The sequence below is a fragment of the Oncorhynchus masou genome, chromosome 31, assembly GCF_036934945.1.
Source record: "Oncorhynchus masou masou isolate Uvic2021 chromosome 31, UVic_Omas_1.1, whole genome shotgun sequence".
Taxonomy (NCBI): domain Eukaryota; kingdom Metazoa; phylum Chordata; class Actinopteri; order Salmoniformes; family Salmonidae; genus Oncorhynchus; species Oncorhynchus masou.
The window spans coordinates 102,126,198-102,148,357 of record NC_088242.1 but is presented as its reverse complement, the minus strand read 5'-3'; the positions used below and the strand labels follow the sequence as shown (position 1 = coordinate 102,148,357).

The 22,160-nt window shown below is 43.2% G+C and overlaps 1 protein-coding gene across 1 annotated transcript in view; it reads right to left on the bottom strand.

Annotated features, from left to right (window-relative positions):
* Positions 1 to 22,160, bottom strand: part of atp10a (ATPase phospholipid transporting 10A) — a 171,996-nt gene that overhangs the window by 98,048 nt on the left and 51,788 nt on the right. Inside the window, exons 4-8 of the mRNA XM_064952702.1 lie at positions 17,230 to 17,336; positions 16,342 to 16,473; positions 14,060 to 14,190; positions 7,106 to 7,358; positions 3,911 to 4,134 (exon numbers count right to left, since the gene is read on the bottom strand). Of these exons, the coding sequence (XP_064808774.1) occupies positions 3,911 to 4,134; positions 7,106 to 7,358; positions 14,060 to 14,190; positions 16,342 to 16,473; positions 17,230 to 17,336 (847 nt within the window). The remainder of the gene's footprint in view (positions 1 to 3,910; positions 4,135 to 7,105; positions 7,359 to 14,059; positions 14,191 to 16,341; positions 16,474 to 17,229; positions 17,337 to 22,160) is intronic.

Here is a 22,160-nt window from a genome sequence, read left to right as displayed (position 1 = left end):
CATGGGGCTGATGAATGCAGTGTGTTGAGTAATAATGGAGTAGTAAGTACTATGGAGCTGCTGAATGCAGTGTGTTGAGTAATAATGGAGTAGTAAGGACCATGGAGCTGCTGAATGCAGTGTGTTGTAGTAAGTACCATGGGGCTGCTGAATGCAGTGTGTTGGGTAATAATGGAGAGGTAAGTACCATGGGGCTGCTGAATGCAGTGTGTTGAGTAATAATGGAGTAGTAAGTACCATGGAGCTGCTGAATGCAGTGTGTTGAGTAATAATGGAGTAGTAAGGACCATGGGGCAGCTGAATGCAGTGTGTTGTAGTAAGTACCATGGGGCTGATGAATGCAGTGTGTTGAGTAATAATGGAGTAGTAAGTGCAATGGGGTTGCTGAATCCAGTGTGTTGGGTAATAATGGAGTAGTAAGTACCATGGGGCTGCTGAATGCAGTGTGTTGAGTAATAATGGAGTAGTAAGTACCATGGGGCTGCTGAATGCAGTGTGTTGAGTAATAATGGAGTAGTAAGTACTATGGAGCTGCTGAATGCAGTGTGTTGAGTAATAATGGAGTAGTAAGGACCATGGAGCTGCTGAATGCAGTGTGTTGTAGTAAATACCATGGGGCTGCTGAATGCAGTGTGTTGGGTAATAATGGAGAGGTAAGTACCATGGGGCTGCTGAATGCAGTGTGTTGAGTAATAATGGAGTAGTAAGTACCATGGAGCTGCTGAATGCAGTGTGTTGAGTAATAATGGAGTAGTAAGGACCATGGGGCAGCTGAATGCAGTGTGTTGTAGTAAGTACCATGGGGCTGATGAATGCAGTGTATTGAGTAATAATGGAGTAGTAAGTACCATGGGGCTGCTGAATGCAGTGTGTTGTAGTAAGTACCATGGGGCTGCTGAATGCAGTGTGTTGAGTAATAATGGAGTAGTAAGTACCATGGGGCTGCTGAATGCAGTGTGTTGAGTAATAATGGAGTAGTAAGGACCATGGAGCTGCTGAATGCAGTGTGTTGTAGTAAGTACCATGGGGCTGCTGAATGCAGTGTTGAGTAATAATGGAGTAGTAAGTACCATGGGGCTGCTGAATGCAGTGTGTTCAGTTATAATGGAGTAGTAAGTACCATGGGGCTGCTGAATGCAGTGTGTTGAGTAATAATGGAGTAGTAAGGACCATGGGGCTGATGAATGCAGTGTGTTGAGTAATAATGGAGTAGTAAGTACCATGGGGCTGCTGAATGCAGTGTTGAATAATAATGGAGTAGTAAGTACCACGGGGCTGCTAAATGCAGTGTGTTGGGTAATAATGGAGTGGTAAGTACCATGGGGCTGCTGAATGCAGTGTGTTGAGTAATAATGGAGTAGTAAGTACCATGGGGCTGCTGAATGCAGTGTGTTGAGTAATAATGGAGTAGTAAGTACCATGGGGCTTCTGAATGTAGTGTGTTGAGTAATAATGGAGTAGTAAGTACCATGGGGCTGCTGAATGCAGTGTGTTGAGTAAAAATGGAGTAGTAAGTAACATGGAGCTGCTGAATGCAGTGTGTTGAGTAATAATGGAGAGGTAAGTACCATGGGGCTGCTGAATGCAGTGTGTTGTAGTAAGGACCATGGAGCTGCTGAATGCAGTGTGTTGTCGTAAGTCCCATGGAGCTGCTGAATGCAGTGTGTTGTCGTAAGGACCATGGGGCTGCTGAATGCAGTATTGAGTAGTAAGTACCATGGGGCTGCTGAATGCAGTGTGTTGTAGTAAGGACCATGGAGCTGCTGAATGCAGTGTGTTGAGTAATAATGGAGTAGTAAGTACCATGGAGCTGCTGAATGCAGTGTTGAGTAATAATGGAGTAGTAAGGACCATGGAGATGCTGAATGCAGTGTGTTGTAGTAAGTACCATGGGGCTGATGAATGCAGTGTGTTGAGTAATAATGGAGTAGTAAGTACCTTGGAGCTGCTGAATGCAGTGTGTTGAGTAATAATGGAGTAGTAAGGACCATGGAGCTGCTGAATGCAGTGTGTTGTAGTAAGTACCATGGGGCTGCTGAATGCAGTGTGTTGGGTAATAATGGAGAGGTAAGTACCATGGGGCTGCTGAATGCAGTGTGTTGAGTAATAATGGAGTAGTAAGTAACGTGGAGCTGCTGAATGCAGTGTGTTGAGTAATAATGGAGTAGTAAGGACCATGGGGCTGCTGAATGCAGTGTGTTGTAGTAAGTACCATGGGGCTGATGAATGCAGTGTGTTGAGTAATAATGGAGTAGTAAGTACAATGGAGCTGCTGAATGCAGTGTGTTGATTAATAATGGAGAAGTGAGAACCATGGGGCTGCTGAATGCAGTGTGTTGTAGTAAGTACCATGGGGCTGCTGAATGCAGTGTGTTGAGTAATAATGGAGTAGTAAGTACCATGGGGCTGCTGAATGCAGTGTGTTGAGTAATAATGGAGTAGTAAGGACCATGGAGCTGCTGAATGCAGTGTGTTGTAGTAAGTACCATGGGGCTGCTGAATGCAGTGTGTTGTAGTAAGTACCATGGGGCAGATGAATGCAGTGTGTTGAGTAATAATGGAGTAGTAAGTACCATGGGGCTGCTGAATGCAGTGTGTTGTAGTAATAATGGAGTAGTAAGGAACATGGAGCTGCTGAATGCAGTGTTGAGTAATAATGGAGTAGTAAGTACCATGGGGCTGCTGAATGCAGAGTGTTGAGTAATAATGGAGAGGTGAGTACAGTGGTACTGCTGAATGCAGTGTGTTGAGTAATAATGGAGTAGTAAGTACCATGGGGCTGCTGAATACAGTGTGTTGTAGTAAGGACCATGGAGCTGCTGAATGCAGTGTGTTGAGTAATAATGGAGTAGTAAGTACCATGGGGCTGCTGAATGCAGTGTGTTGAGTAATAATGGAGTAGTAAGTACCATGGGGCTGCTGAATGCAGTGTGTTGTAGTAAGTACCATGGGGCTGCTGAATGCAGTGTGTTGAGTAATAATGGAGTAGTAAGTACCACGGGGCTGCTGAATGCAGTGTGTTGTAGTAAGTACCATGGGGCTGCTGAATGCAGTGTGTTGTAGTAAGTACCATAGAGCTGCTGAATGCAGTGTGTTGAGTAATAATGGAGTAGTAAGTACCATGGGGCTGCTGAATGCAGTGTGTTGTAGTAAGGACCATGGGGCTGCTGAATGCAGTGTGTTGAGTAATAATGGAGTAGTAAGTACCATGGGGCTGCTGAATGCAGTGTGTTGAGTAATAATGGAGTAGTAAGTACCATGGGGCTGCTGAATGCAGCGTGTTGTAGTAAGTACCATGGGGCTGCTGAATGCAGCGTGTTGAGTAATAATGGAGTAGTAAGTACCATGGGGCTGCTGAATGCAGTGTGTTGAGTAATAATGGAGAGGTAACTACAGTGGTACTGCTGAATGCAGTGTGTTGAGTAATAATGGAGTAGTAAGTACCATGGGGCTGCTGAATGCAGAGTGTTGTAGTAAGTACCATGGGGCTGCTGAATGCAGTGTGTTGTAGTAAGTACCATAGAGCTGCTGAATGCAGTGTGTTGAGTAATAATGGAGTAGTAAGTACCATGGGGCTGCTGAATGCAGTGTGTTGAGTAATAATGGAGTAGTAAGTACCATGGGGCTGCTGAATGCAGTGTGTTGTAGTAAGGACCATGGGGCTGCTGAATGCAGCGTGTTGTAGTAAGGACCATGGGGCTGCTGAATGCAGTGTTGAGTAATAATGGAGTAGTAAGGACCATGGGGCTGCTGAATGCAGTGTGTTGTAGTAAGGACCATGGGGCTGCTGAATGAAGTGTTGAGTAATAATGAAGTAGTAAGGACCATGGGGCTACTGAATTCAGTGTGTTGTAGTAAGGACCATGGGGCTGCTGAATGCAGTGTTGAGTAATAATGGAGTAGTAAGTACCATGGGGCTGCTGAATGCAGTGTGTTTGGATAGGATGCTGGCCCTCTTGGCTTCGGCCCGGCTGCCAGTCCTGCGATGGGACTTGGTGCTCTGGGAGCGCAGCACCACCTTGGCAGCACTCTGGTTGCTGGTGACGCTGTCCCGTCTGGGCAAGGTGCCACTGTGGGACGTACAGTCCTCCTCCTCTGAGTCCACCAGGTCCTGGTACATGGCCAGACGCCTCGCTGGGGAGGACAGACAACACAAAATATTATAATACAAAGCTGCTACTAGAATCCAAACTTCCTCAATCCTAGATAAACAACAACAGTGTGATCTACCAGACTGCAGTGCGAGATGGGTTATATTCATTACGTCACGCAAAGTAACACGTTAAATTTTTTTGCAGTTAGTCCCACCCTGTTTCATTCTGTTTAGTGTCTAATGAATACACCCCAGGCCTCCCTCACTGTTCACGTCGTGGCAGTACTATCTTCTAACCCTACAGTACGGTCTCACCATAACCCTACAGTACTATCTTCTAATCCTACAGTACTATCTTCTAAACCTACAGTACTATCTTCTAACCCGACAGTACTATCTTCTAACCCTGCAGTACTATCTTCTAACCCTACAGTACTATCTTCTAACCCTACAGTACTATCTTCTAACCCTGCAGTACTATCTTCTAAACCTACAGTACTATCTTCTAACCCTAGAGTACTATCTTCTAACCCTGCAGTACTATCTTCTAACCCTGCAGTACTATCTTCTAACCCTGCAGTACTATCTTCTAACCCTACAGTACTATCTTCTAACCCTACAGTACGGTCTCACCATAACCCTACAGTACTATCTTCTAACCCTACAGTACGGTCTCACCATAACCCTGCAGTACTATCTTCTAACCCTGCAGTACTATCTTCTAACCCTACAGTACTATCTTCTAACCCTACAGTAGGGTCTCACCATAACCCTGCAGTACTATCTTCTAACCCTGCAGTACTATCTTCTAACCCTGCAGTACTATCTTCTAACCCTACAGTACGGTCTCACCATAACCCTACAGTACTATCTTCTAACCCTACAGTACTATCTTCTAACCCTGCAGTACCATCTTCTAACCCTGCAGTACTATCTTCTAACCCTACAGTACGGTCTCACCATAACCCTGTACTCTCACCATAACCCTAACCCTAACAGTACTATCTTCTAACCCTACAGTACTATCTTCTAACCCTGCAGTACTATCTTCTAACCCTGCAGTACTATCTTCTAACCCTACAGTACGGTCTCACCATAACCCTGCAGTACGGTCTCACCATAACCCTGCAGTACTATCTTCTAACCCTGCAGTACTATCTTCTAACCCTGCAGTACTATCTTCTAACCCTGCAGTACTATCTTCTAACCCTACAGTACTATCTTCTAAACCTGCAGTACTATCTTCTAACCCTGCAGTACTATCTTCTAACCCTGCAGTACTATCTTCTAACCCTGCAGTACTATCTTCTAACCCTACAGTACTATCTTCTAACCCTACAGTACTATCTTCTAACCCTACAGTAGGGTCTCACCATAACCCTACAGTACTATCTTCTAACCCTACAGTACGGTCTCACCATAACCCTGCAGTACTATCTTCTAACCCTGCAGTACTATCTTCTAACCCTGCAGTACTATCTTCTAACCCTACAGTACTATCTTCTAACCCTACAGTACTATCTTCTAAACCTGCAGTACTATCTTCTAACCCTGCAGTACTATCTTCTAACCCTGCAGTACTATCTTATAACCCTGCAGTACTATCTTATAACCCTACAGTACTATCTTCTAACCCTATTGTACGGTCTCACCATAACCCTACAGTACCATCTTCTAACCCTACAGTAGGGTCTCACCATAACCCTACAGTACTATCTTCTAACCCTACAGTACTATCTTCTAACCCTACAGTACTATCTTCTAACCCTGCAGTACTATCTTCTAAGCCTACAGTACAGTCTCACCGTAACCCTACAGTCTCACCGTAACCCTACAGTCTCACCGTAACCCTACAGTCTCTCCGTAACCCTACAGTCTCTCCGTAACCCTACAGTCTCAGTAACCCTACAGTCTCACCGTAAACCTAGAACCCTAGAGTCTCAGTAACTCTACAGTCTCTTAACCCTAGAGTCTCTAACCTAGAGTCTCACCGTAACCCTAGAGTCTCACCGTAACCCTAGAGTCTCATCTAGAGTCTCTAACCCTAGAGTCTCAGTAACCCTAGAGTCTTAACCCTAGAGTCTCACCGTAACCCTACAGTCTCACCGTAACCCTACAGTCTCTCCGTAACCCTACAGTCTCTCCGTAACCCTACAGTCTCACCGTAACCCTACAGTCTCACCGTAACCCTAGAGTCTCACCGTAACCCTAGAGTCTCACCGTAACCCTACAGTCTCTCCGTAACCCTAGAGTCTCACCGTAACCCTAGAGTCTCAGTAACCCTAGAGTCTCGTAACCCTAGAGTCTCACCGTAACCCTAGAGTCTCACCGTAAACCTAGAGTCTCACCGTAACCCTAGAGTCTCACCGTAACCCTAGAGTCTCACCGTAACCCTAGAGTCTCACCGTAACCCTAGAGTCTCACCGTAACCCTAGAGTCTCACCGTAACCCTAGAGTCTCACCGTAACCCTACAGTCTCACCGTAACCCTAGAGTCTCACCTAACCCTAGAGTCTCACCGTAACCCTAGAGTCTCACCGTAACCCTAGAGTCTCACCGTAACCCTAGAGTCTCACCGTAACCCTAGAGTCTCACCGTAACCCTAGAGTCTCACCGTAACCCTAGAGTCTCACCGTAACCCTAGAGTCTCACCGTAACCCTAGAGTCTCACCGTAACCCTAGAGTCTCACCGTAACCCTAGAGTCTCAGTCTCCGTAACCCTAGAGTCTCACCGTAACCCTAGAGTCTCACCGTAACCCTAGAGTCTCACCGTAACCCTAGAGTCTCACCGTAACCCTAGAGTCTCACCGTAACCCTAGAGTCTCACCGTAACCCTAGAGTCTCACCGTAACCCTAGAGTCTCACCGTAACCTAGAGTCTAACTAGAGTCTCACCGTAACCCTACAGTCTCACCGTAACCCTACAGTCTCACCGTAACCCTAGAGTCTCACCGTAACCCTACAGTCTCACCGTAACCCTACAGTCTCACCGTAACCCTAGAGTATGGTCTCACCGTTGGCATCATGACTGTACTCCACCCCGGCCACCGTACATCTCCTGAACACCATCTTGTTCTCTGTGAGTGTTCCGGTCTTGTCAGAGAAGATGTACTGCATCTGCCCAAGGTCTTCGGTGATGTTCAGAGCTCGACACTGCAGATGAGAGTCAGTCTCCTCATCGTACAGGTCTTGGTCCTGATGGATGAAATACACCTGACAGATCTTCACAATCTCTATGGACACGAACAGCGAGACGGGGATCAGGACCTAAAGACGGAAGAGATTCTATTACCGAGACGTCTTTTGAAGGGAGACAACAACAAGAGCAGGAAACCCAACACAGTCATGTCTAGCTCTGACAGGACAGATTACAGAGTCTGAGAATGTGTTCCAAATTCAACCCTATTCCCTACATAGTGCACTACTTAGGACCAGTGCCCTATTCCCTATATAGTGCACTACTTTAGACCAGCACCCTATTGCCTATACAATGCACTACTTAGGACCAGCGCCCTATTCCCTATATAGTGCTCTACTTAGGACCAGCGCCCTATTCCCTACAGTGCTCTACTTAGGACCAGCGCCCTATTCCCTACATAGTGCTCTACTTCACACCAGCGCCCTATTCCCGACATAGTGCTCTACTTCAGACCAGCGCCCTATTCCCTACATAGTGCTCTACTTCAGACCAGCGCCCTATTCCCTACATAGTGCTCTACTTCAGACCAGCGCCCTATTCCCTACATAGTGCTCTACTTCAGACCAGCGCCCTATTCCCTACATAGTGCTCTACTTCAGACCAGCGCCCTATTCCCTACATAGTGCTCTACTTCAGACCAGCGCCCTATTCCCTACATAGTGCTCTTCACACCAGCGCCCTATTCCCGACATAGTGCTCTACTTCAGACCAGCGCCCTATTCCCTACATAGTGCTCTACTTCACACCAGCGCCCTATTCCCTACATAGTGCTCTACTTCACACCAGCGCCCTATTCCCTACATTGTGCTCTACTTCAGACCAGCGCCCTATTCCCTACATAGTGCTCTACTTCACACCAGCGCCCTATTCCCTACATAGTGCTCTACTTCAGACCAGCGCCCTATTCCCTACATAGTGCTCTACTTCAGACCAGCGCCCTATGGACCATTTGGGCAACATCCCGTCTTTGGTGTAAACATTGTAAAAATCATTGTGGTGACTTGTAACTGACAGGGATGTGAAGGGAGACATCTACAATGGAAGAAAAGTATGTGAACCATTTGGAAGAACCTGGATTTCTGCATAAATTTGTCATAAAATGTGATCTGACCAGTCACAACAGACACACAGTGTGCTTAAACTAATAACACACAAATTGTATTTCTCGTCTATATTGAATACATAATTTAAACATTCACAGTGTAGGTTGGGAAAAGTATGTGAACTCCGAGGCTAATTGGAGTCAGGAGTCCACTAACCTGGAGTCCAATCATTGAGACGAGATTGGAGATGTTGGTTAGAGCTGACCTGCCCTATTCCAAACACTCCTAAAATTTGAGTTGGCTATTCACAAGAAGCACTGCCTGATGTGAGCCATCCACCGATCAAAAAGAGATCTAAGACCGAAGATTAAGAAGGAGGGTCAACCAGTTATTAAATCCAAGGTTTCACATACTTTTCCCACCCTGCACTGTGAATGTTTACACGGTGTGTTCAATAAAGACATGAACATATAATTGTGTGTGTTATTAGTTTAGGCAGACTGGTGTTTGTCTATTGTTGTGACCTAGATGAAGATCAGATAAAATGTTATGACCAATTTAAGCAGAAATCCAGGTGATTCCAAAGGGTTCACATACCTTTTCTTGCTGCTGTATCTTATCAACACATACCACAGATTCCATTTCACACAAAAACAGAGCTTTGTGGGAGACTAAGCTTGAGGTGGCTTGTGACTGACAAGGTTGTAGACGGAGACATTTACGTGACGAACACCTTAAGACATAGACAACACCGTCATATCTTATAACTCCGATAGAAGATGTACATTTATCTGGAGACATTTATTGAACTTTGTGCTGCTGGTACATGGGGACATTAAGGGTTCTACCATACTAAGGGGACATTAAGGGTTCTACCATACTATGGGGACATTAAGGGTTCTACCATACTAAGGGGACATTAAGGGTTCTACCATACTAAGGGGACATTAAGGGGACATTCAGGGTTCTACCATACTAAGGGGACATTAAGGGGACATTCAGGGTTCTACCATACTAAGGGGACATTAAGGGTTCTACCATACTAAGGGGACATTAAGGGTTCTACCATACTAAGGGGACATTAAGGGTTCTACCATACTAAGGGGACATTAAGGGTTCTACCATACTAAGTGGACATTAAGGGTTCTACCATACTAAGGGGACATTAAGGGTTCTACCATACTAAGGGGACATTAAGGGTTCTACCATACTAAGGGGACATTAAAGGTTCTACCATACTAAGGGGACATTAAGGGTTCTACCATACTAAGGGGACATTAAAGGTTCTACCATACTAAGGGGACATTAAGGGTTCTACCATACTAAGGGGACATTCAGGGTTCTACCATACTAAGGGGACATTCAGGGTTCTACCATACTAAGGGGACATTAAAGGGTTCTACCATACTAAGGGGACATTAAGGGTTCTACCATACCAAGGGGACATTAAGTAGAGGGCATTCAGCGGGTTCTGGGGCCACCCATATGTAAAAGTAGGGACATTAAGGGTTCTGGACCATACTAAGGGATATATTATTAAGGGTTCTACCATACTAAGAGGACATTAAGGGTTCTACCATACTAAGGGGACATTAAGGGTTCTACCATACTAAGGGGACATTAAGGGTTTCTACCATACTATTGTAAAATAATAGCGAAGAAATCAAAACTATGAAATAATATGTAGAAACCAAAAAAAGTGTAACACAAATCCTAATATATTTTATATTTGAGGTTCTTCAAAGTAACCACCCTTTGCATTGATGACAGCTTTGCACTTTTGGCATTCTCTCAACTAGCTTCATGAGGTAGTCACCTGGAATGCATTTCAATTAACAGGCGTGCCATGTTAATGTTAATTTTTATTTCCTTCTTAATGTGTTTAAGCCAATCAGTTGTGTTGTGAAAAGGTAGGGTTGGTATACAGAAGATAGCCCTATTTGGTAAAAGACCAAGTCCATATTATGTCAAGAACAGCTCAAATAAGCAAAGAGAAATGACAGTCCATCATTACTTTAAGACATGAAGGTCAGCCAATACGGAAAATTAAGAACTTTGAAAGATTCTTCAAGTGCAGTCACAAAAACCATCAGGAAAGGAAGACCCAGAGTTACTTCTTCTGCAGAGGATAAGGTCATTAGAGTTACCAGCCTCAGAGATTGCAGGCCAAATAAATGGTTCACAGATTTCAAGCAACAGACTTGTCTCAACATCAACTGTTCAGAGGAAAACAGGTGAATCAGGTCTTCATGGTCAAATTGCTGCAAAGAAACCACTACTAAAGGACACCAAAAGAAGAGACTTGCTTGGACCAAGAAACATGAGCAATGGACATTAGACTGGTGGAAATCTGTCCTTTGGTCTGATGAGTCCAAATTTGAGACTTTCGGTTCCAACTGCCGTTGTCCTTGTCAGACACAGAGTAGGTGAACGGATGATCTCCACTTTGCTGGTGACACTGTCTGTGAATTATTTACAATATGTCGTGACATGACATCATTCATGTGATGACTGTTATTTATCGAATAATTACCTACTATGTTTAATTGACACACGATTCAATGAAATAATTTAACAATTAATTCATTAGGAATATTAGGGCACCATGTTTAAAGAGTGACCATCTCCCGGCTTAATCTAAAGATATATAGTTTTTTCTCTTATATCAATAAATAAATTATTCATTATTACATCTCGTTCTGAACACAGCATAATTCTTGATAATTGATGAATCAGCGATACACAATTTGGCTTAATTATTTTTTTACTAACTAACTAAATCCTCACACAGAATACGTAAACACACACAGCACAGGTTATTGATTCCATTCATAACACAATGATAACAGGTCCCTAGTGGACTAACAAAAACATGACCGTTTGGTTATGCAATGGAAGGGATGGGATGGGTAGGTAAGGAGAGGGGGAGACAAAGAGACAACTTATTGTACATACATTAGGAAACTAACCTCACTGTAGCCAGACTATTTAGCACCCTAACAACTGCTCATTCGGATTACAAATGCAATATATATTTACGCATAGATGTCTTTCTCTGTTGTCTTTGTTGAAACCACTCAATCCATCTATGGGGAGTAGTTTGGTGTAATTCTCTGGTTGTCCACCAGGGGTCACAATGTCCTTAGTTATAGGCTTTTTTTGTCTTAGAATGGATATTTCAGGTGTACCACACGGTGGTGAGGGGGAAATGATCTACACTCTCGTCTTTGGTTGAATGTACCCATACCCAGTTGCAGACTGAATGTTTGGTCTCGTGTCTTTACCTTCTTCAATCGTCGAGAGTTTCAGAGGGTCTTAGTCACCGCTCCACGCTGTCTGATCTTGTAGTTTGGACCATTTCAGCGTGTGGACCACATCCTCACATTCTCTGGTCTCAATGGTTGATTATTCAGGGTACAGCTAGGACTACTTTACATGCCGGCATGTTTTGGTCTAATGTAAATGTCGTTAGCGAGTCCTTTTAAGCACTCTGGTCGGAAGGGCGGTTCCATCATGTTGACATGAACTCTGAGCTCACGTGGGCGTCGCTACTGACTGGGCACAAGTTTCCATGTAACACAATTCTCATTTAGAAGGCTAAGAGTGGCTACTTTGAAGAATCTCAAATATATTTTGATTTGTTGAACAATGTTTCTGGTTACTACATATTTCCACATGTGTTATTTCATAGTTTTGATGTCTTCACTATAATTCTACAATGTAGAAAATAGTACAAATAAAGAAAAACCCTTGAGTAGGTGTGTCCCAACTGTTGACTGCTGCTGTATGACCTTCTCTATCTAGTGCAGTTGGAACAGTGGTCGGTTGTGAGGGAATATATCAATGTCCTCTATGTTGTTCGTTTATACGATGGGACTGAATTTAAATGTGGATGGGATCCTGTTAATGGAAGGTGATGCAAAAGGATAAATGTTCAACCTGGATGGACAATAAAGTTCTATTCTATAACCTACTGCCAAATGTATGATCATACTAGAGAGACATATTTCCCTCAGATTACCCAGACCCACTAAGACCTTAGAAAACAAATCCAATTTTGATAAACTCCCATATTTATTGGGTGAATCACAGCAGCAAGATGTGCCCTGTTGCCACAAGAAAAGGTCAACCAGTGAAGAACAAACACCATTGTAAATACAACCCATATTTATGTTTATTTATTTTCCCTTTTGTAGTTTAACTATTTGCACATTGATACAACACTGTATATAGGCATAATATAACATTTGAAATGTCTCTATTCTTTTAAAACTTTTGTGAGTGTAATGTTTACTGTTAATTTCCAAATAGTTTATTTCCCTTTTCTTTGTCTAATTCCCTTTGGCAATACACCGAGTACACCAGACATTAGGAACACCTTCCTAATATGGAGTTGCACCCTCCCACCTCCCTTTGCCGTCAGAACAGCCTCAGTTTGACAGGGCATGGACTTCGGAAGGCGTCGAAAGCGTTCCACAGGGATGCTGGCCCATGTCGACTCCAATGCTTCCCACAGTTGTGTCAAGTTGGCTGGATGTCCTTTGGGTGGTGGACCATTCTTGATACACACAGGAAACTGTTGAGTGTGAAAAACCCAGCAGCGTTGCAGTTCTTGACATAGTCAAACGGGTGTGACAGGCACCTACTACCATACCCTGTTCAAAAGGCACTCAAATCTTTTTATTCACCCTCTGAATGACACACACACACAATCCGTGTCTAATTGTCTCAAAGCTTAACAATCCTTCTTCAACCCGTCTCCTCTCCTTCATCTACACTGATTGAAGTGGATTTAACAGGTGGCATCAATAAGGGATCATAGCTTTCACCTGGATTCACCTGGTCAGTCTGTCATGGAAAGAGCAGGTATTGGCCCGACCAACCAGTGCTCCCGCACATTGGCTAACCGGGCTATCTGCATTGTGTCCCACAACCCACCAACCCCTCTTTTACACTACTGCTACTCTCTGTTCATAATATATGCATAGTCACTTTAACCATATCTACATGTACATACTACCTCAATCAGCCTGACTAACCAGTGTCTGCATGTAGCCTCGCTACTGTATATAGCCTCTCTACTGTATATAGCCTCTCTACTGTATGTAGCCTCACTACTGTATGTAGCCTCTCTACTGTATGTAGCCTCTCTACTGTATATAGCCCCTCTACTGTATATAGCCTCTCTACTGTATATAGCCTCTCTACTGTATATAGCCTCTCTACTGTATATAGCCTCTCTACTGTATATAGCCTCTCTACTGTTATATAGCCTCTCTACTGTATATAGCCTCTCTACTGTATATAGCCTCTCTACTGTATATAGCCTCTCTACTGTATATAGTCTCTCTACTGCATATAGCCTCTCTACTGTTATAACCTCTCTACTGTATATAGCCTCTCTCCTGTATATAGCCTCTCTACTGTATATAGCCTCTCTACTGTATATAGCCTCTCTACTGTATATAGCCTGTCTTTTTACTGTTGTTTTATTTCTTTACTTACCTATTGTTCACCTAATACCTTTTTTGCACTATTGGTTAGAGCCTGTAAGGAAGCATTTCACTGTAAGGTCTACAGCTGTTATATTCAGCGCACGTGACAAATAACCATTAATTTGATTTATTCTTAATGTGTTGTACACTCAGTGTATGTTTTCCATGCCAATAAAGCCCATTGGTCGAGAGGGAGTGAGAGCGAATTGAAGAGAATAGAGAGGGCCGTACCTGAAAGACGATGACCATGGTGAGGAAGAGATAGATGGCAGACAGGACAGGTGACAGCTCGGCTCCTTCAGGACTAAGGACATCAAAACCGGCTCTCTTATCTCCGTACTGATACATCCACAAGCCATGACCTAACACAACAAGGTCAAAGGTAATTATCGACTAACATCCACAACCCTGGAGAATCAACAGGTCAATTAGGTCAAATCAATTAAATCAAATTCAGGTCAGGTCATGACAGCTAGAAAATATGTGGCCTTGTTACAGGCTGTCATGTATATATTCTACGTCCATGTTTGTGGCCTTGTTACAGGCTGTCATGTATATATTCTACGTCCATGTTTGTGGCCTTGTTACAGGCTGTCATGTATATATTCTACGTCCATGTTTGTGGCCTTGTTACAGGCTGTCATGTATATATTCTACGTCCATGTTTGTGGCCTTGTTACAGGCTGTCATGTATATATTCTACGTCCATGTTTGTGGCCTTGTTACAGGCTGTCATGTAGATATTCTACGTCCATGTTTGTGGCCTTGTTACAGGCTGTCATGTAGATATTCTACGTCCATGTTTGTGGCCTTGTTACAGGCTGTCATGTATATATTCTACGTCCATGTTTGTGGCCTTGTTACAGGCTGTCATGTAGATATTCTACGTCCATGTTTGTGGCCTTGTTACAGGCTGTTATGTAGATATTCTACGTCCATGTTTGTGGCCTTGTTACAGGCTGTCATGTATATATTCTACGTCCATGTTTGTGGCCTTGTTACAGGCTGTTATGTATATATTCTACGTCCATGTTTGTGGCCTTGTTACAGGCTGTCATGTAGATATTCTACGTCCATGTTTGTGGCCTTGTTACAGGCTGTTATGTAGATATTCTACGTCCATGTTTGTTGATTGAGTTTAAACACTGTTTCCCATGCTTGTTCAATGAACATTAAACAATTAATGAATATGCACCTGTGGAACGGTCGTTAAGACACTAACAGCTTACAGACGGTAGGTAATTAGGGTCACAGTTATGAAAACTTAGGACACTAAAGAGGCCTTTCTGCTGACTCTGAAAAACACCAAAAGAAAGATGCCAGGGTCCCTGCTCATCTGCGTGAACGTGCCTTAGGCATGCTGCAAGGAGGCATGAGGCCTGCAGATGTGGCCAGGGCAATACATTGCAATGTCCATACTGTGAGACGCCTAAGACAGCGCGACAGGGAGACAGGACGGACAGTTGATCGTCCTCGCAGTGGCAGACCACGTGTAACAACACCTGCACAGGATCGGTACATCCAAACATCACACCTGTGGGACAGGTACAGGATGGCAACAACAACTGCTGAGTTACACCAGGAACACACAATCCCTCCATCAGTGCTCAGACTGTCTGCAATAGGCTGAGAGAGGCTGGACTGAGGGCTTGTAGGTCTGTTGTAAGGCAGGTCCTCACCAGACATCACCAGCAACAACGTCGCCTATGGGCACAAACCCACCATCGCTGAACCAGACAGGACTGGCAAAAAGTGCTCTTCACTGAGGAGTCAAGGTTTTGTCTCACCAGGGGTGATGGTCGGATTCGCATTTATCGTCAAAGGAATGAGCGTTAGACCTGTACTCTGAAGTGGGATCGATTTGGAGGTGGAGGGTCCGTCAGGGTCTGGGGCGGTGTGTCACAGCATCATCAGACTGAGCTTGTTGTCATTGCAGGAAAACTCAACGCTGTGCGTTACAGGGAAGACATCCTCCTCCCTCATGTGGGACACTTCCTGCAGGCTCATGTTACTTTTGATTTTGACCCCCCCATTGTTCAGGGACAAAATCAATCACTTGCTCAGTTTAGGTCTCAGTTATTTGAAAGTCAGTTAAGAACATTCTTATTTTCAATGACGGCCTAGGAACAGTGGGTTAACAGCCTGTTCAGGGGCAGAACGACAGATTTGAACCTTGTCTGCTCGGGGATTTGAACTTGCAACCTTTCGGTTCCTCGCCCAATGCTCTTACCACTACTCTGCCTCTGTTGTTGGTTCTTGTCATGTTCACAGAAATATTTACACCTGTTAAGCTGAAAATAAACGCAGTTGACAGTGAGGACGTTTCTTTTTTTTGTTTGTTGCCGAGTTTAATAACGTCCCGTATGTTGGAACTCTTTCAAAAACAGGAGTCCGTTTTGTAGGGGACATCCTCTACGTGCCAATAGATTTCCACAGGACTGTCTTACTTAAACCCCTTCAGCTCTTTGGGGAATGTAGTTTAACCCACAGCGGAAATATATTGCGATACGTACCGATAGCAGAGAACAGGCACATGACCAATAGGATGATGACGCACCAGCCCACGTCCACGTTCATCTGTTTCTCCAGTTTACTGCGTTTGTAGCGGGGGCCATTGTTGTTCAGCATGGCTTTAGTCTCATGACCTACAACACAACTGGCTGTTAACATACAGTTCATACAGGACAGGGCCAGAATCCACAAAGCAGCTCAGAGTAGGTGCTGGTCTCAGATCAGTTTTCCTTCTAGATCATAATGAATAGGATCATATGGACAGATCTTAGATCAGTTTTCCTTCTAGATCATAATGAATAGGATTATATGGACAGATCTTAGATCAGTTTTTCTTCTGGATCATGATGAATAGGATCATATGGACAGATCTTAGATCAGTTTTCCTTCTAGATCATAATGAATAGGATTATATGGACAGATCTTAGATCAGTTTTTCTTCTAGATCATAATGAATAGGATCATATGGACAGATCTTAGATCAGTTTTTCTACTAGATCAAAATGAATAGGATCATATGGACAGATCTTAGATCAGTTTTTCTTCTAGATCATAATGAATAGGATCATATGGACAGATCTCAGATCAGCACTCCGCCTCAGACACTATGAATATGGAGCCAGACAGGGTGTGAAACAGAGGCTCCTCCTCTCCTTGCTCGCTTCTAAACCCCATTGGAGGAGATGATCGGTTAAGGTCGCGCCTCGCTAACCTTTTCCTCCAATGCGTTTTGAGAAGGAGGTGAGAGGATGAGAGGAACTGAGGAAAGACTAATTTGAGAGAGAGCCAGGGTGTATATCGGGCTGCCTTACCTCCTTGACCGTGTCCTCCAATGCATTGTGATTGGGAGGTAAGGAGGTAAGGAGAAAGGAAAGAGCCGGGGTGTTTACCTGCATAGATGACGATCCCCACACACTCCTCTGTATTGCGGATGGTACAGCCCCTCAGCAGCAAGTTGTCTTTGTACAGGCCATCTCTCCTTCCACTGCGATGGGTACTGTTCACAGACAAGACACAGAGCATTCAATATCACTGAATGACTAGGAAACACAAAATGTACATATGATCAATTCATCTAGAATAATCTGCATATTATAAAAAGACCTTTGACTGCAAAGGTACCATCAACAGATACTGAAGGGAAATCAACACGTAACACTCCTCTGAACTCAGACCACCTGTGTGTGTGTGTGTGTGTGTGTGTGTGTGTGTGTGTGTGTGTGTGTGTGTGTGTGTGTGTGTGTGTGTGTGTGTGTGTGTGTGTGTGTGTGTGTTGCACTGAACAACTCGATAGATCTTCATGCTGCAATGCATTGTGGTCTTTCCTTAGAAGCCACTTCACACTGTAGTAGTCAGTAACTCTATAGAGTCTGTAGTAGTCAGTAACTCTATAGAGGCTGTAGTAGTCAGTAACACTATAGAGGCTGTAGTAGTCAGTAACTCTATAGAGACTGTAGTAGTCAGTAACACTATAGAGGCTGTAGTAGTCAGTAACTCTATAGAGGCTGTAGTAGTCAGTAACTCTATAGAGTCTGTAGTAGTCAGTAACACTATAGAGGCTGTAGTAGTCAGTAACACTATAGAGGCTGTAGTAGTCAGTAACACTATAGAGGCTGTACTAGTCAGTAACACTATAGAGGCTGTAGTAGTCAGTAACACTATAGAGGCTGTAGTAGTCAGTAACACTATAGAGGCTGTAGTAGTCAGTAACACTATAGAGGCTGTAGTAGTCAGTAACACTATAGAGGCTGTAGTAGTCAGTAACTCTATAGAGGCTGTAGTAGTCAGTAACTCTATAGAGGCTGTAGTAGTCAGTAACACTATAGAGGCTGTAGTAGTCAGTAACACTATAGAGGCTGTAGTAGTCAGTAACACTATAGAGGCTGTAGTAGTCAGTAACTCTATAGAAGCTGTAGTAGTCAGTAACACTATAGAGGCTGTAGTAGTCAGTAACTCTATAGAGGCTGTAGTAGTCAGTAACTCTATAGAGTCTGTAGTAGTCAGTAACACTATAGAGGCTGTAGTAGTCAGTAACACTATAGAGGCTGTAGTAGTCAGTAACACTATAGAGGCTGTACTAGTCAGTAACACTATAGAGGCTGTAGTAGTCAGTAACACTATAGAGGCTGTAGTAGTCAGTAACACTATAGAGGCTGTAGTAGTCAGTAACACTATAGAGGCTGTAGTAGTCAGTAACTCTATAGAGGCTGTAGTAGTCAGTAACACTATAGAGGCTGTAGTAGTCAGTACACTCTATAGAGGCTGTAGTAGTCAGTAACTCTATAGAGGCTGTAGTAGTCAGTAACACTATAGAGGCTGTAGTAGTCAGTAACACTATAGAGGCTGTAGTAGTCAGTAACACTATAGAGGCTGTAGTAGTCAGTAACACTATAGAGGCTGTAGTAGTCAGTAACACTATAGAGGCTGTAGTAGTCAGTAACACTATAGAGGCTGTAGTAGTCAGTAACACTATAGAGGCTGTAGTAGTCAGTAACACTATAGAGGCTGTAGTAGTCAGTAACACTATAGAGCCTATAGTAGTCAGTAACACTCTATAGAGGCTGTAGTAGTCAGTAACACTCTATAGAGGCTGTAGTAGTCCGTAACACTCTATAGAGGCTGTAGTAGTCAGTAACACTCTATAGAGGCTGTAGTAGTCAGTAACACTGTTCTCTACAGTAACTCTATAGAGGCTGTAGTAGTCAGTAACACTATAGAGGCTGTAGTAGTCAGTAACACTATAGAGGCTGTAGTAGTCAGTAACACTATAGAGACTGTAGTAGTCAGTAACATTCTATAGAGTCTGTAGTAGCCAGTAACATTCTATAGAGCCTGTAGTAGTCAGTAATACTGTTCTCTACAGTAACTCTATAGAGGCTGTAGTAGTCAGTAACACTCTATAGAGGCTGTAGTTGCCAGTCATACTATAGAGGCTGTAGTAGTCAGTAACACTATAGAGGCTGTAGTAGTCATTAACACTATAGAGGCTGTAGTAGTCAGTAACACTATAGAGGCTGTAGTAGTCAGTAACACTATAGAGGCTGTAGTAGTCAGTAACACTATAGAGGCTGTAGTAGTCAGTAACACTATAGAGGCTGTAGTAGTCAGTAACACTATAGAGGCTGTAGTAGTCAGTAACACTCTATAGAGGCTGTAGTAGTCAGTAACACTCTATAGAGGCTGTAGTAGTCAGTAACACTCTATAGAGGCTGTAGTAGTCAGTAAACTCTATAGAGGCTGCTAGTCAGTAACTCTATAGAGGCTGTAGTAGTCAGTAACTCTATAGAGGCTGTAGTAGTCAGTAACACTATAGAGGCTGTAGTAGTCAGTAACACTATAGAGGCTGTAGTAGTCAGTAACACTATAGAGGCTGTAGTAGTCAGTAACACTATAGAGGCTATAGTAGTCAGTAACACTCTATAGAGGCTGTAGTAGTCAGTAACACTCTATAGAGGCTGTAGTAGTTCTCTACAGTAACACTCTATAGAGGCTGTAGTAGTCAGTAACTATAGAGGCTGTAGTAGTCAGTAACTCTATAGAGGCTGTAGTAGTCAGTAACACTATAAAGGCTGTAGTAGTCAGTAACACTATAGAGACTGTAGTAGTCAGTAACATTCTATAGAGCCTGTAGTAGTCAGTAACACTATAGAGGCTGTAGTAGTCAGTAACACTATAGAGGTCTACTATAGAGGCTGTAGTAGTCAGTAACACTATAGAGGCTGTAGTAGTCAGTAACACTATAGAGGCTGTAGTAGTCAGTAACACTATAGAGGCTGTAGTAGTCAGTAACACTATAGAGGCTGTAGTAGTCAGTAACACTATAGAGGCTGTAGTAGTCAGTAACACTATAGAGGCTGTAGTAGTCAGTAACACTCTATAGAGGCTGTAGTAGTCAGTAACACTATAGTTCTGTAGTAGTCAGTAACACTATAGAGGCTGTAGTAGTCAGTAACACTATAGAGGCTGTAGTAGTCAGTAACACTATAGAGGCTGTAGTAGTCAGTAACACTATAGAGACTGTAGTAGTCAGTAACATTCTATAGAGACTGTAGTAGCCAGTAACATTCTATAGAGCCTGTAGTAGTCAGTAATACTGTTCTCTACAGTAACTCTATAGAGGCTGTAGTAGTCAGTAACACTCTATAGAGGCTGTAGTTGCCAGTCATACTATAGAGGCTGTAGTAGTCAGTAACACTATAGAGGCTGTAGTAGTCAGTAACACTATAGAGGCTGTAGTAGTCAGTAACACTATAGAGGCTGTAGTAGTCAGTAACACTATAGAGGCTGTAGTAGTCAGTAACACTATAGAGGCTGTAGTAGTCAGTAACACTATAGAGGCTGTAGTAGTCAGTAACACTATAGAGGCTGTAGTAGTCAGTAACACTATAGAGGCTGTAGTAGTCAGTAACACTCTATAGAGACTGTAGTAGTCAGTAACACTATAGAGGCTGTAGTAGTCAGTAACACTATAGAGGCTGTAGTAGTCAGTAACACTATAGAGGCTGTAGTAGTCAGTAACACTATAGAGGCTGTAGTAGTCAGTATACTGTTCTCTACAGTAACTCTATAGAGGCTGTAGTAGTCAGTAACATTCTATAGAGTCTGTAGTGCCAGTCAGTAACATTCTATAGAGGCTGTAGTAGTCAGTAACACTATAGAGGCTGTAGTAGTCATTAACACTATAGAGGCTGTAGTAGTCAGTAACACTAGTTCTCTAGTCAGTAACACTATAGAGGCTGTAGTAGTCAGTAACACTCTAGAGGCTGTAGTAGTCTGTAACACTATAGAGGCTGTAGTAGTCAGTAACACTATAGAGGCTGTAGTAGTCAGTAACACTATAGAGGCTGTAGTAGTCAGTAACACTCTATAGAGGCTGTAGTAGTCAGTAACACTATAGAGGCTGTAGTAGTCAGTAACACTATAGAGGCTGTAGTAGTCAGTAACACTATAGAGGCTGTAGTAGTCAGTAACACTCTCTAGACCTTAGTACAGTAACACTCTATAGAGGCTGTACTAGTCCGTAACACTCTATAGAGGCTCTGATAGTAACCTTACTATAGAGGCTCTCTAGTCAGTAACTCTATAGACCTTAGTAAGTAACACTATATCCCTCTGAGTAGTAACACTTACTAAGAGTCATTAACCCTCTGAGGCTGTAGTAGTCAGTTACTATAGAGGCTGTAGTGTCAGTAACCTATGATATACAGTTACTAAGACTCTCTAGTCAGTAACCTCTATATACCTTAGTAAGTAACACTCTATAGAGGCTGTAGTAGTCAGTAACCTGTTCTCTACAGTAACTCTCTAGAGGCTCTGTAGTAGTAACCTATAGAGGCTGTAGTTCAGTAACACTATAGAGGCTGTAGTAGTCAGTAACACTATAAAGACTCTAGTAGTCATAACATTCTATAGAGACTGTAGTCCCTCCAGTAACATTCTATAGAGCCTAGTAACCCTCTATATACTGTTCTCTAAGACTCTATAGATCCCTGTAGATATAACACTCTATAGAGGCTGTAGTTCAGTCATACTATAGAGGCTGTAGTAGTCAGTAACACTATAGAGGCTGTATATCAGTAACACTATAGAGGCTGTAGTAGTCAGTAACACTATAGAGGCTGTAGTAGTCAGTAACACCTCTAGTAGTCAGTAACACTATAGAGGCTACCCTCATAACACTATAGAGGCTGTATAGTCAGTAACACTATAGACTCTAGTCAGTAACACTCTATAGTAGTAGTAACACTATAGAGGCTGTAGTAGTCAGTACACTTCCTAGAGGCTGTATCCCTCTACCTTACTGTAGAGTCAGTCTATCTAT